This window comes from Asterias amurensis, chromosome 1 (genome assembly GCF_032118995.1).
Source record: "Asterias amurensis chromosome 1, ASM3211899v1".
Taxonomy (NCBI): Eukaryota; Metazoa; Echinodermata; class Asteroidea; order Forcipulatida; family Asteriidae; genus Asterias; species Asterias amurensis.
Window position 1 is genome coordinate 31668585 of NC_092648.1, and position 16137 is coordinate 31684721.

Here is a 16137-nt window from a genome sequence, read left to right on the forward strand (position 1 = left end):
CATCACCGGTCTCATCAAAGACCGCTTGGATGGGTTGATGAGCCTGTACCAATTCAGGATGTAGAGATGCGTGATGGGAATGATTGTACTGTTGCTGTCTGTTCAACGCCCACAATCACAACATATACTCCCATCATATGATAAAGCATGGAGGCTCCATGGATAATGTAAACGATATTTTTAGAATGCTGCGATGTAGTCATATATTTTAGTACAATTTGCAAAGGATGGCAATAATTATATGCAATGGATTTGCACAAGGAGCTAAATTATATATAGATGGGTTGCAATAGGCGTCATTGATTGTCATCTTTGATGTATTTTACACATGAAAAGTGCACCTGTGTATGCGATGCGCGTGACTCTCATGCACATTTTACGTTTAACTACATCAAAGATGGTGGTCAATGACGCGTATTGCAACCCATCTATTGGTGGTCGAATTTGTCGTAAACAGGAAGAGGTGACAGGGTGTTGTTAGGTCAGTGGGAACGGTCCAATGGGCACAGTCCAGCCTAACGCCTTTGTATGAGCGAAATACTACTTCCCCTATAACGCCTTAGGCACTCCATTTACCGTCTCAACTCTGTTTGTGTTGACCCCTCGCTCCAATGTCGCACACGCGGCCACGCTGACCATAATGGGAGTGAGCTTACATGTAAAAGTATGTCTTCTTTATCATTCCAGCAGACTCTGCTAGGGTCAAAACGTCGGGCCATTCACTATTTTTTGCATCAAACCACAGGTCCTGTTTGGTTGAAAAGCATTTAATTTTATTTTCTCATGTTAAAAGTATGGTTGAAAATATACACTTAAAACGACTTCCACAGGACATTGTGATGGCTTTCCAAATGTTCCTGTCCAGCATGCAATTGCCCATGTCCTCACAGGTCAGGGCCCAATTTCATAAAGCTGCTAAGCACAAAAATTTGCTAGAAGCATGAAATTTCTTCCTTGATAAAAACAAGATTACCATCAAAATTTCCACATGATTTTCAGGATAAGCAAACAACAGCTAAATACCAGTAACAAGCAATATGCAACAAATGGAAATTTGGTTGGTAATCCTGTTTTTATCAAGGAAGAAATTTCATGCTTAGCAAATTTTTGTGCTTAGCAGCGCTATGAAATTGGGCCCTGGTTGATGTCTTCACATAGTTGGTTGATGTATGTCTTGACAGGTCTTCCGTGCTCCTCTGTCCATGTAATGGTTGCCACAGCACTAAATCTGACACCACTTGATGTGTACTTCTCTTGCAATGTCCAGCAAATTCAAGTCTGTTTCTGATTTCGATATTGAGTTTAATGGTTGAGTAATGGTTAACAAATACCTTTACAATGCTGCATCACCTAATAAGCTCACTACTTCTATGACTTCATTCTGCCATCAGAATTTGAGACTATAGAAATGTGCTTAACAAATCATAAAAATAAATTCTTTTCCTCAGTTTAGCTGAGAGTGTAGGATGGTGATCCTAGGTAAAGTGAACTTAGAGCCCCAGTTGTTGAGAGGTTGTTTCGCACACTAATCAACTGACAATTGAACCTGTGGCTTATTAATTACTAAATAGTATTACGACTTCAAGCAAAATGCATCAACACGTACATGGATGTGAATTTATACAAAATTTAATCAAAAGGTGGGGAGGGGTTTCGGGGGCCTTTGGAGGCCTTTGGAAAAATTATGTTGTGATACTTTTCACACTGTGTATGCACATAATGAAGTTAGTTTATTGTAAGGGTCTAGTAAGAGGTTTCCAAGGTTGATTGAAGTCATCCACTCTCTTACTTGGTGAACAGGGCAAGATACCAGTCAAGAGGTTTCCAAGGTTGATTGAAGTCATCCACTCTCTTACTTGGTGAACAGGGCAAGATACCAGTCAAGATACCAGTCACAAATTGTACTGTTGACATTATATGCTAGTTTAGGAGGTGACCTTATTCTGGTAATAATTTTGTGATTAAGAAGCTCTATCAAATTGGACCCAGAAACGAGGATTTGTGAGGAGCCCGTAAAAACTTCATGTATTTTATGCAAGCTAGGGGTCAGAATGTCAGATCATCTAACTGCCAACTAAGAGAAATAGGTGAAAAGATCATATTAAAGAATATGGGATTCGGACTGTCTCTAGCTACCAAGCAAGCTCGGATATCTAGGAAGAAAGGCAAATGTGAAGGGTTCAAATCCAATCCAGGTAATATTATGCCTGTGGAAATGCACAGGACTAGGGGAAAGCACTCAGAATACAATATGTCCAACACACATCAGTGTGTGTAAGAACTTTAATTAAAATCAATTTAGAAATTTGAGTATAAGAATGATAATGAGTTCTTGAATCTGCCGATTTACAGTGAGGGGGGGGGGTGGATTTCTTCTGGGTTCATGTGATCTTTCTTGAACAATTAAGACATCTTCGCCATCTTCTATTTGAAAGCGCAGCATTGTGATAACACACAGCCTGCCATAACTCGATTTGCTTCTATTATTCCTATAGTGTGCACACAGCTCTCCAGCCGGCAGCTAGATCCCCTCCAATCAATAGAAACAGTGATTTCATTTAGCCACTGACATGCCTGTTTACTGTAGTTCTTCCCCCGCACATCAGCGCTCTGTACATCGCTCCGGTACGCTCAAGGGGCTATGTGCATGTCAGCACTGTATCAATCCCTCTCGGGCAAACCGGGGGAAGAGGCCTTGTACCAGTCCAGTGTTAATGGCATTCCTGCACGAGCTGCTGGGGTTACACCGATTAAGCCTCGGCAATGTTTTGCCAACTTATCAGATTAAAATGAGAAAGAGTCATTGGGTGTAGAAGCGGTTAGAAGGTCTGGTTGGACTGAGGGGGTGCTCTTGGTGTCACACCAATAAGTTGATTAAAGGTACACCTTTATGCAATCCTAGGAAAAAAATCTTATTGAATCCCATTGGTATTTTGAATGGGATCCCAATGGGATTCAATTAGGTTCAATGGGATCAGCATCTGTGGATCCCATTGGATCCCATTGAATTTGTCCCGAATTCCACCCAAATCCCATTGAATCCCATTGATATTTTGAATGAGATTCAGTTAGGTTCAATGGGATCAGTATCTGTGGATCCCATTGGATCCCATTGAATATGTCCAAAATTCCACACAAATCCCATTGAATCCAATTGAGTCCCATTGATATTTTGAATGGGATTTCAATGGGATTCAATTAGGTTCAATGGGATCAGCATCTGTGAATCCCATTGGATCCCATTGAATATGTCAAAAATTCCACACAAATCCCATTGAATCCCATTGATATTTTGAATGGGATTTCAATGGGATCCCATTGTTTGAATAGTATTCAATGGGATTGTTCAATGGGATCAGCTTCTGTGGATCCCATTGGATCCCATTGAATATGTCTCTAATTCCACACCAATCACATTGAATCCCATTGATATTTTGAATGGGATTTCAATGGGATCCCATTGTTTGAATAGTATTCAATGGGATTGTTCAATGGGATCAGCTTCTGTGGATCCCATTGGATCCCATTGAATATGTCTCTAATTCCACACCAATCCCATTGAATCCCATTGATATTTTGAATGGGATTTCAATGGGATCCCATTGTTTGAATAGTATTCAATGGGATTGTTCAATGGGATCAGCTTCTGTGGATCCCATTGGATCCCATTGAATATGTCCAAAATTCCACACAAATCCCATTGAATCCCATTGATATTTTGAATGGGATTTCAATGGGATCCCATTGTTTGAATAGTATTCAATGGGATTGTTCAATGGGATCAGCTTCTGTGGATCCCTTTGGATCCCGATGAATATGTCCCAAATTCCACACCAATCACATTGAATCCCATTCATCCTATTAAATTTTTTAAAGGGACCCCATTAAATCCCATTGATATTTTTTTCAATTGGAATTTTTTCCTGGGATGTAACTTACCTCTGAAAATATTATAAAATGGCATAATTTCAGGGAAGAGCAAGCCATAAAAAAGCAATAAGAGATGCTTGGTTGAGGATCTTAGATAGGCTCGTACATGAGTTTCATCACTTAGGGAACAACATCTTATAGCCCTTTAGGAACGTATCGCAAGTCCTTTCAAACATGAAACAAGACACCAGCAATAGAAATGTTGATGTCAGTAACATAAACAAGAAGTAAATATCAGTTATTATTAGTAACAGGAATATCTCAAATTGACTCGGCTGTTTACTTTTAGTGATCTTGGGCATGACATCGTCTAATGACTACGTGCCCTTGTGTGCTCTTTGTTAAGATGTAGCAAGGATGATGCGAGTGACATGTTATCAATGAAACACTGTATAAAGGCCTACACTCAAGCTAGTGCGCTACACGGACAGTATCCTTGTAGCAGCCTGATTGGTCAGTTACTAACAATGAAGGACCCGATTCACAATCTAGGTCATTAGAGGAGAAAATAGAAGCTTGTCGGACATCATACAGAGTCGGTGGAATTCTCAGTCTATTTGATTTCTGGCTTACGTGCGGATAACAAGGTTAACTACTCGAGGAGATACAACTATTTTCTAATTTTCAAAAAAAGAATCATGCTCTTTCTGAGCAAGGAGCAATTTGCTTAAATTTGATGCAATTCCACACGATTCTGTTAGGTGACTAAGGTCCAATTGTAAAATTTATGGTTTTTTTTTATGTAAAACCACTTGGGTATTAAAAGTATTCAAGGACGCCTCAAGGCCTCTCGCGGTTAGACTCTGTGAAATTCATATTTGTTACTGATGGCAATTAAAGATAGGGTCATAGATTGGTAAATAAAAACTTACTGGTTGAGAAGAAAAAGATTCCTTTTGAATTAGCAATGCATGGTTTGCAAATTACTGCTGCAGGCAGTAAAAGATTTTTCAGCCCAAATCAATGGATAGGATATTTCGATGTTGACTTTGGAATTTTGATGTTGCCTTGAAAGTGCAATGTATACTAGTTTGCAGATTTCGTTTCCGTGTTTTGTTTCTTTACCTGCTTTAATATTATGCTTTAATATTTATATACATTAATACTAATTTTGTTTTAAATTATTATCTTCTTAGGGGTTGGGGGTTGTAAAGTCACTCGCTTTAAAGCAGGTGATACGTATAGCACATTGAGTTTTGACAGGTAACCATGACAACAATTCTGTAATATCTGTAGAGGGACTCAGGCTTCTTATTTGCCGACAGTTAAACACCTGACAATGGATGTGTCAAAATTATTAAAGCAGCGTGGTCATGTTGTGGGTCATGTTGTGGGTCAGGTAGTGCCGGGAATTGTCAATGCTGGAAGGAGAAATAGCCTGGTTCCCTTTCTGTGCAATGAATACTATTATTCATTACTGTTATTGGATACAAGGAACATGACCGATATAATAATAATAATAATAATAATAATAATAATAATAATAATAATAATAATAATAATAATAATAATAATAATAATAATAATAATAATAATAATAATAATAATAATAATAATAATAATAATAATAATAATAATAATAATAATAATAATAATAATAATAATAATAATAATAATAATAATAATAATAATAATAATAATAATAATAATAATAATAATCTAAGCATTTATGTAGCGTTCTTACACAAAAAGAAATGGGCGTTTGTAACAAGGTCATAGTATCAACACCTCAGTGATGTTAGGGTCTTATGTGCAATTTTATAGCTGTACTAATCACAAGGTAAATTTCCATATCTGGAGTAAGACTTAAATAATTTATTTCTCAGAAACTATGTTTTTTTCTTATTGCCAATTACTTACTTTGGAGAACTCTTTTGATAAATAAACGCAATTTTCCAGGTTTTCCAACGTATGCCAAAGCAACTTTATGAAATCAATGCAAGCTGTAATAAGGACGTTATAGTACATGTACTGAACTGCAATATTCTCCTTTCTACATCTTCAGATCTTGGCTTCCATCTTTTTCCCCTTTTTTTCCTCCTTAAATTCAAAATTTAAAATTCAAATGTGAAAATAGCTATTTTGTGATGAAAACAATGGAATTTGTTTAGCAATAAAAAGCATGGAAACAAAAAATGGGCTGAGAAGAATGGTACATTTGGTGCACTTAAATCTAGTTATGTAATTATTCAAAACATAGACCAGCCTGCATGACACCTCACTAGTAAATTTCCACTAACATCTGAAATATATCTTGACACAGCACAAAATTTGGTAAAATTCGCAAGATATATTGCATTATGCATTGTTCACAGGAGGGCATGCCCTCTTGCTTCAGTGCAGCAATAGAAATATGTAACAATAGCAGCTCAAATGGAGATATTTTTAGAAGTCCGTGTAAATATGTGCGTGTTTGCCCATATCCTATGTCAGCAGAGAGATTGTGTTGGCTGATTGTACATGGATTCTATGGTCGTGTTTTGATTAATGTTCAAATATCACGAGGGAGTCCATGATAGATGTGGAGAGAGGTTTGTCTCAATAACATAATTTGAACATCAGTTAGGGAATAAAGTTCAGACATGACAGGAATGTAGCATGGCTTATTCTCTGCTTTGCAAAGTGGAAAACCATAGCCAGCCCCAGGGAAAGGAATAAACTCCCTCTGTTCACACCTGAGATTCTCCTCTCATACAGACATTCAACAAACTTCTTAAAATCTTTCTCTTTTCTATTTCTGTCTAGCTTCTGTCTAGCTTCTGTTTAGGTTCTAGGTTTCAAATATGACAGTGTTTTATCCTGGCTTATTCTCTGCTTTGCAAAGAAATGGAAAACCATAGCTGGCCTCAGGGAATGGATTACACTCCCTGTAGTTATCAGAGATTCTCCTTCCATACAGACATTTTAAAAACTCCATAAAACTTTCATCTTTTCTAATTCTGTTTAGCTTCCGTTTAGGTTCTAGGTTTCTTTGGAGCACTTTGATCTTATTAAAGGCGGTATATAAATACTCATTATTATTAAAACCGGATCGAACTTTCTCGTCAAGCATTCCAGATTATCTGTTGAATAAAGACAGCCTGCACTTCCAGAGTAATGAAAACCATGAGACAGACATCGCTGGGAAGTTCACAGCACTGTGAGCCCAGTTGGAATGAATTCCACTGTGTACACTACTAGCTTTAAGCTGTATCCATTGCATTATGCATTACCGGTGAAATGTTTGCAAAAGCATCCGGGGTTTCAGACGCATTAAGGAAATTCAGACAGAAACAAGTAGGCCTATGTCATTGCAGATTTTTTTGTTTTGTTCTAGTCTGTTTGAACACATTTTACATTTCAGGTACATAGTGTACAATTTTTATTTAGAGATGAATAATATTTATGTTACTGTTATCAGCACTTACACTGCGCTTTATCTACTGGCTGTATGTCTTTGCACATTTTGTTCAAGTCTGTTTGACCGCATTTCTCATTTCAGATACATATAAACCGGTAGTATGAATATTATCGTTTCCAGTTCATATACTACTCTAGGCATTTATTAGTACTTCATTTAGACAGGTATGCTAAGTTTTTGAGTTATGAAACCTTGTTAAATAACATTTTGTAAAGCTTTTACAAGATGATACAGCAAAAAAAAAGTGTCTTGCTTTAAGGACCATACTATATATATATATATATATCATGACCGGGATTCGAACCCACTTTCTGCTGATTGGAAACACTTGATGTGCTTGACCACTCAGCTGAGATACACCCTTTACTTTAGTGTGCATTGCTTTCAGGGCCAGTACAGTGCTCTCCCATACATCCATTTTGGGCAAAGTTAAATCGACTTCGTGGACACATTTCAGTCCTTTTTCATTTTGAATACGAACCTTTTAACCAAGAGAGCTAGCTATCTGTATGAGATGATGTGCCAACAAAGAGGTAATTACTGTTGGTGTGCTGAACCTTCTGTGTTATGGGAAAGCAATTACACTCATCCCAAATAAATGATTATCTTGGTGCTGGATTGAGCTTCAAGGTCTTCCTTCTCGTCCTCAAGTGTGATTAATAAAGCCTCTTGTCAAGATTAAAGAGGCAGCTTCAATTTTGTTCAATGTGTTTTTCTTAAACGTTCAATTTGTTAAAGCTGCTCTTCGAGGCAATGCGTGTTGGACCCATCGGTTCGAATCCAACCTCTGACTGGAGACTTCTATGTGGGTTGGGTTTTCAGTCCCTACCTGATGGATGTTACGTATTTGGGGTTTTCTATTTCTTATTCATTTCTCTACACGGATATCTTCAGACCTATGGGTCACAGTGCTAGTCACTTTTGAGGTTTCCATTGATTTGATACAGAATATTAAAAACAAATATAAACATTCTCCATAGAATCAAAGAAAGCTGGCATTTAAGAGGCCTTGTCATGTATGCGCAGACCCTATCTTTAAAGGCACTGTACACTGTTGGCAATGGTCAAAGACCAGTATTCGCACTTGCCTTATATTCCAACATATGCACAAAATAACAAATCTGTGAAAATTTGGACTCAATTGGTCATCAAATTTGCAAGAGAATAATAAAAGAAAAAACACCATTGTTGTATAAGATTGTGTGCTTTCAGAGGCCTCATGAAAGGCTTCAGACCTGAACTCTTTTGATATTTGAGTAAAAACATCTTTTGCAAAAACTACTCTACTTCAGAGGGAGCACTTTCTCACAATGTGTTATACTATCGACAGCTCTCCATTGTTCGTAACCAAGTTAGTTTGTATGCTAACAACTATTTTACTAATTACCAATAGTGCCTTTAAAGCCATTGGACACTTTCGGTAAACAGTGTTGTCCAAGGCCCACACTTTGTGTACCACAACTTCTATATCAAATAACAAACCTGTGAAAATTTAGGCTCAATCGGTCATCAGAGTCGGGAGAACACAACAGAAAAAACCCACCCTTGTTTCTGCGCGTTTCGCCATGTCATGACGTGTTTAAAATAAATCCATAATTCTCGTGAACGAGAATCTATATTGTTTTGCTGTTTTCTCAAAAAGTAAAGCATTTCCTGGAATAATATTTCAAGAGAAGTCTTTCACCATTGCCTTCTGTAAACCCTGTAAGTTATTTGTAAATCTGTGAACTTTTTTTTTTTTTCTGAACCGAAAGGGTCCAATGGCTTTAAATTACACGCATATCAATGAATGCATAGGAGACAAATATAAAGGAATATGATCCAGACAGATTGTCAGTCCACATATTATTCTCAGAAACTGTGATGTAAAGTGTGGCAGTCTATAAATAGTGAGGTCTTTTTACATATACAGGAAATTAATTCCCTGACCAGCTCACTTATAATCGCTCGCTGCTAATTTTACCCGAAGACCACACTGTTTGCTAATTGCAAAAGCAGACAAATTCATCTTGAAGAAGACGAGATGATTAGAAGGCATTAAAGGCTTGAATTATTTGCACATTGGAATTGGTTTTCTCTCTCATTCATTACAAAACACGGTTAAGAGCGCACTGATTGGAAAAGGTTAATGACATGCTTACTAGCTTGGTTGTTTGTCTCAATGTTTCTACAACATATTTATACAATCAAGGTCTTCCATCAACAGTAAACCTTCAAAATGGCATTCGGGAATGTCTCATTAGCTAGTAAAAAGTTCATGTTTGTGTTGCTTCTTCTTCTAATCGTGTCCGCACATGCTACATGTCGTGTTTCAGCAAGAACTGAACACAGTCTTTGACACTTTCGTTGAATTCAGCAAGGTCTCCAGCATCACATTTCCTGATATGCATTCATGCTCGTTATACGCATCCTCAAATTCATGGGCTAAAATGGCACGGCGAGATCGATCACCCCTGGGAACAAGGTTGTGGGCTAACCCGCACAAACAAATCCGGGAAAAAAACCTGGTTAAAACAGCTCCAGCTGGTCATTATCAACTGTTTAAACACCCCCCACGTGACACGCTCTCCACCAACAGGAACAGCAAAGTTGTCTGAGGTATTTATAAATGTGAGTTTGTCATGCGCCATGTCAGTCATAAATGACACTCCTGGCGCCAAATTATCACTTGACTCAGCTTTAGAATATTAAGTGTTGGATTTATGAGAGGATGCGAAGGGAATACAAATAGAGGTGGTGCATATTGCTGCCAGAGCCAAATTTCATAAAGCTGTTAAGCAGATAGTTCTGCTTAGCAAATATCTTAGCTGAGCAAGAATTGAGTATTGTACCAGTCGCAGCAATGTAAACTGTATGAAATTTTAGCTAGAACCTATTTTGGCCATTAGCAAAATTTGCTGTGCTGAGCAAGTTTGTATGCTTAATTCTTTTATACAATTTTTCTCAGACCATGTCAGAAACACCAGGGCAGGCCCCCTTTGAATGCACTTGGTTTACACGCATTACACAACACATGAGCTTGGGTTAAATGTCTTACTTGAGGACACATGGTGTTAAGATTTGGACTTGAGCCCACTGCTGATGAGAACACAAGAGCTTCACTCAAGGGCCCAGTTTCATAGAGCTGATTAAGCACAAAAAGTAGCTTAGCACAACAAAATTATATGCTTACCACAATAAGGTTACCAGCCCAACTATCATGTCACATGGACAATTTGTGACTGGTATCCTGCTCATTTCTGCTAAGCAGACTATTGTTAAGCAATATTTCTAGCGTAAGCAGCTCTATGAAATTTGGATCTGTGCACTTTACCACTCTCCAGCAGTTTTATATGTATTGTTTATTTGTAAATTAATGATTGTCATTTATCTTTTTGGCCTTAATAGGGAGTGAGCAGCAGCCAATTGGAGGAAGGGGACCCCGGACGAAAAGACACCCCTCTACTTGACGAAGTTATCTTACAGTTAGAAAAGGTTTTGTCATTATGATGAACGATGTTGAACATCATCGTTTCAAATATCACAGGTTGAGAAGATTTCCCGGAAAGGTTGATGGAGGTTGTCATACTTTATATTCATTTTTGTGTCTGGCGCAAGGGTACTTATAGTGTTTTTATATGGTGAGAATTAGCATTTGTAAATATCAAAATTCTGGGGTGGTTATTACTTCTACCCTACTGAGTAAACAGTGCTTCTCACATGTGGGTGTAAGGGGGAAACCTAAATATTAACAAAGGAATATTTCAGAGGTTTAAGGTTTATTTCAAGGTTTATTTAAAAGAAGGCATAATGTTCTTCCAAGCATTTTTCTGATGTCTGTGCCCTCAGAATATCATTTAAATTGTTATAGAATAGACTTGAACATTTTATAAAAGTGTGTATTGTGTGTAGGATCATTAAATGTTCCTACTTTTTTTCTAAGGGCCAAAGATTATGCTTGAAGATAAAGGGTTCTGAAAATTTGTATTAGTCTGCAGTAAATAACTTTTGCATAGGATGTGGGTTCAAATCCCATCCATGTGATATGCCTGTGGTTTTTTTTCACAGAACTTAGGAAAGTTCTGAGTGTACAGTGCCAAAACACATTGGTGCAAGGATAAAAGCTTAAAGGCAGTGGACACTACTGGTAATTGTCAAAGACTAGCCTTCACAGTTGGTAAATCTCAACATATGCATAAAATTACAAACCTGTGAAAATTTGAGCTCAATTGGTCGTCGAACTTACGAGATACCAATGAAAGAAAAAACACCCTTGTCTCACAAAGTTTTGTGCATTTATATGGTTGATTTCGAGACTTCAAGTTCTAAATCTGAGGTTTTGAAATCAAAATTGTGGAAAATTACTTCTTTCTCGAAAACTATGGCACTTCAGAGGGAGCCGTTTCTCACAATGTTTTATACTACCAACCTCTCCCCATTACTCGTCACCAAGAAAGGTTTTATGCTTATAATTATTTTGAGTGATTACCAATAGTGTCCACTGCCTTTAAAGTATTTTGAGAAAAAAAAAGTGACCACTCTGACACAGCGTTCTAATTACTAAATGTTAAAACGTGGATTTGTAAGAATTGTGAGGTGTTTTATCACAGATGTAAGACATTTCTAAAGAAACTTCAACATTTGTGTCTGATGGGAAGCATTTGTATGGCTCTACACAACCGAGCAGCTTGCAATAACAGAGCAAGAGAGATGCAAATACAAAGGGAAAATTTCAGCAACAACTTGTCTTTATGAAGGTTCTGGAGACAGACATGTCTTGAAGAGGCACATTTTTCAAGAATAATCCAATATTCATAAAGACCTCAGACAGTTTCGCTGTTCCTATTGGTGGAGAGCATGTCACGTGGGTGTGTATAAATCTTTGTTTATGACCAGTAAAAAGTGTTTGAACATGGGCGTGACACGTGAGCTTGGACCTGTGCTTATAAGACAGTTTCTTCATTCCTATTGGTGGAGAGCAACGGCTGAAACAGTTGTGCCACATCACGCAATACGCACGACGCGCACAGCATTCCCTTATAAGGAGTTGTTTACCCGAGGGCAGGCGGAGGGCTTTACCATTTCCTAGCTGGAGGGGTGTTGTGTTGAAAGAAATCATTGAACAATTATAATTTTTGCATTTATTTAACTTTTTGACTAAAAAGTGTTGATGTTTTTGACCGAAAAGGTATTTATGAATGGGAATCAAAGTGTGTTGAATCGGTTTTCAACTAGTGGTTTAAACCCGTCGAGGCCTGGTTCTTGATAATTTACCTCGACTTCGTCTCGGTAAAATTATCAAGAACCAGGCCTCGTTGGGATTAAACCACTAGTTGAAAACCTCTTCACCACACATTGATTCCTTTAATTATAATTCTACCATGTTTGTTAATCATCCATAATGACTTCATAAGGATTCTTACTGCCTCCAGCTACCGGGCAATCTCGATGGTCTAACAGTAAAGACATCTGCTCTAGAATGGCAAAGATTGTGGGTTCACATCCAACCCTGCCCGTGGTTGTTTCACACAAACCAAAGCACAAACCAGGAAAGTACTGAGTAGGTACTCTTTTAAACAAACAGCTCTGTATTGATACAATCCTTGAATATTCCTTTGCTCTGTCCACTGAAAAAAAATCCTTTTCCTTGTAAAAAAAAAACCTGTAGTGTTTCAAGCCCCTACCTTGTGTGGACCTCTTTTGTGCTCAGGTCCACACCACCCACACTTTGTCTTTTCACTTGGTGTATGGGTATAAAAGCAAATATTAAGTAAAGAACCCTGCTGAGTTCATTACAACAGATCATGGAAACAAGAATGTCATTACAACTTATTATGTATATTTTAATCCAGAGATCATGAACCGAGGGCCAAATATTATTGAGAAATACCGGAATTAAATGGTTGATGACTTATGTATACACAAATGTTGGTTACAAAATAACTTTAAAGGCAGTGGACACTATTGGTAATTGTCTAAGACTAGTCTTCACAGTTGGTGTATCTCAGCATAAAATAACAAACCTGTGAAAATTTGAGCTCAATCGGTTGTCGAAGTTGCGAGATATCAATGAAAGAAAAAAACACCCTGGTCACACAAATTTGTGTGCTTTCAGATGCTTGATTTCAAGACCTCAAATTCTAAACTTGAGGTCTCGAAATCAAATTTGTGGAAAATTACTTCTTTCTAGAAAACTACGTCACTTCAGAGGGAGCTGTTTCTCACAATGTTTTATACTATCAACCTCTCCCTATTACTCGTAATCAAGAAAGGTTTTATGATAATAATTATTTTGAGTAATTACCAATAGTGTCCACTGCCTTTAAAGACATTGGTGTATGGGTAGAAAAACAAATGTTATATAAAGAACCGGCCCCTGCTGAGTTCATTACAACAGATCATGAAAACAAGAATGTCATTACAACTTATTATGTATATCTTAATCCAGAAATCATGAACCGATGGCCAAATATTATTGAGAAATATGGTTAACGACTTATGTATACATAAATGTTGGTTACAAAACAACTTTAAGCTGTAAGCCTAAGCTTTTTTAATATGTACAAATAATGTGCACACAATTTCAATACATAAATACCTTGCTACAAATACACATGTACTTTATTAATGTAATGCTCAGCATGCAGCATAATGCATGGTTTGTGTTCTTCCATTTTGAAATATTCCATATGTTGTGTTCAGTTTAACTGAAAGACCTTCGTGGCTATTGCTTGTCAATGTCTCTTTCGAGTCGAGGTTCATAAATGTATTCATCTAGCAGTTAAAAAAAATGGTCGGAGTTTTCTTGAATTTCCTTGTGTTTTTCACTTTCAAAAGTTCAAATAAGATATGGCCTATACATGTGCAGTATACGGAATTCAATTTTAAGTTTAGGATTTGATCAGCTGCACCAGACTTAACAAGCTCGGTCACAGATGGACATAAATTGTGAATTAGGTTATGTTTCTATATTTCCCTCAAACTGTATGCGGCATATGACAAGGGTGGCATGCATGATATATAGGTATGTGAAAGACACAAGTGTAAAGACTACTAAATCATCAGCACAACATGCTTTCCCAATGTTTCTCTTATCACGCATGTGAGTGTCTGCATTTTGCGAATGCAAAAAGGATGTTTGTATTAAAAGCCTGCAGACATTATTGGTAGTTGTTAAAGACTTGTATCCGCACTCTATGTGACTCAGAATGGTTCTCAAAGTCACAAGGAAATTAGTGCACTCCCGGATCAGAGTTGGGATTTCACGAGTTGCGTAAGCACAGTTTCTTTTTTTAGCACTACAAAAAAATGCTTACCGGAATAAGGTTACTAGCTAACAAAACCCTATTACACTACCCTGCGAAGTTTTGCAATAATTATTGCTTGAGCATCTCTCTATGAAAGCTCTGTTAGGGCAGCCTTGGGCAGTATGATTTGGAATCAGTGTCAAAATGACACAGAGAGGGGTCAACTGATGTAGAATTCAGGTCATTCTCCTGTTTGTTGACCCTTATCTGTGTCAGTCTGACCCAGAAATGGGTCAGTTCCCCTGCGACCCGAGATCCAGATCAATTCAATGGTATTTCAGGCAAAACATTTTCAAGGAAAGCTTTCCACAGTGACCATCATTACAAAGGTATGTGCAAATCTGTGAACATCTGTTTTCAACCTCACTTAAATGGTATTTAAAGCATAACAGTAGCTTTTAAGGAGGAATATCCATCACAGTGACCAAAGTCATGCACTTCCTTGAAATTGTGAAATGGCATTAATCAAAGTGAAGATAACACATAGCCATGATGTTTGTGTGAAGCATCAGCCATGAGGTTTGTGTAATGGAATTTCTTAAACATTCTAAATGTTGAGAAATACTTAAGAGATCATGGACCCCATTATGAGTCATTTGAAAGATCTTCTTCTCATATTTGATGAGCAAAGAAAAACATTTTCTGAGTTTGGGCCGGGAGTGCCTGGGGCCAATTTCATAGAGCTGCTTAAGCAAACAAATTTGCTTAAGCACGAAAATAGCTGGCTTATTTTACACATGTACTGTCCAAAATTTCATGTCATGTACATTGCTTTAGACTGGTATTAAGCTGTTGTTTAGTTAGCATAACAATTGAGTGGAGTCTTGGCCGATAATCTGATTCTACTAAGCATGGAATTTTTTGCTTAAGCAATTTTTTTTTGCTAAAGCACCTCTATGAAATTGGGCCCTGGTTTTAGCATGAAGCATCATGTACAAAAAGTTGCAACTTGGAGCAAACTCTAAAGTTTAAACGTTGTTAACCTTTAACCTACCAACAGAATGGTACATAATGTTATCTATGCACAGTGCCAATACTGACATCCATTAACCCTAATGGGTATCAGACTATGATATCCTTCTAACCTCTATTGAATCGGAGAATAAAGATTTTCATCTTTATTTATTTTACTCTTCTCAAAATTTCAATCAGGCCAAATACAAAAATATAGTAGACCTTTATTAATATACAATGACAAAGTGTTTTTCCTTGAAAGACACTGAAAACCTTGCTCACTATACTAAATAAGTTTTTATGCTATAAACAACAATTAGTTCGAGTACCTACCAATAAGTGTCGAGTGCCTTTAAAGACACTGGACACTATTGGTAGTTGTCAAACACTAGTCTTCACAGTTGGTGTATCTCAACATAATGCATAAAATAACAAACCTGTGAAAAATTGAGCTCAATCGGTCGTCGAATTTGCGGGATAATAATGAAAGAAAAAACGCCCCTGTCACACGAAGTTGTGTGCTTTCTGATGCTTGATTTCGAGACCTCAAATTCTAAACTTGAGGTC

The 16137-nt window shown here is 37.3% G+C and overlaps 1 protein-coding gene across 1 annotated transcript in view; it reads left to right on the forward strand.

Annotated features, from left to right (window-relative positions):
- LOC139936894 (uncharacterized) overlaps positions 1-15070 on the forward strand; it is a 58182-nt gene extending 43112 nt beyond the window's left edge. The window contains exon 8 of the mRNA XM_071931706.1: positions 10718-15070. Coding sequence (XP_071787807.1) covers positions 10718-10819 — 102 coding nt within the window. The 3' untranslated portion in view covers positions 10820-15070. The remainder of the gene's footprint in view (positions 1-10717) is intronic.
- Positions 15071-16137: the final 1067 nt, after the last annotated feature.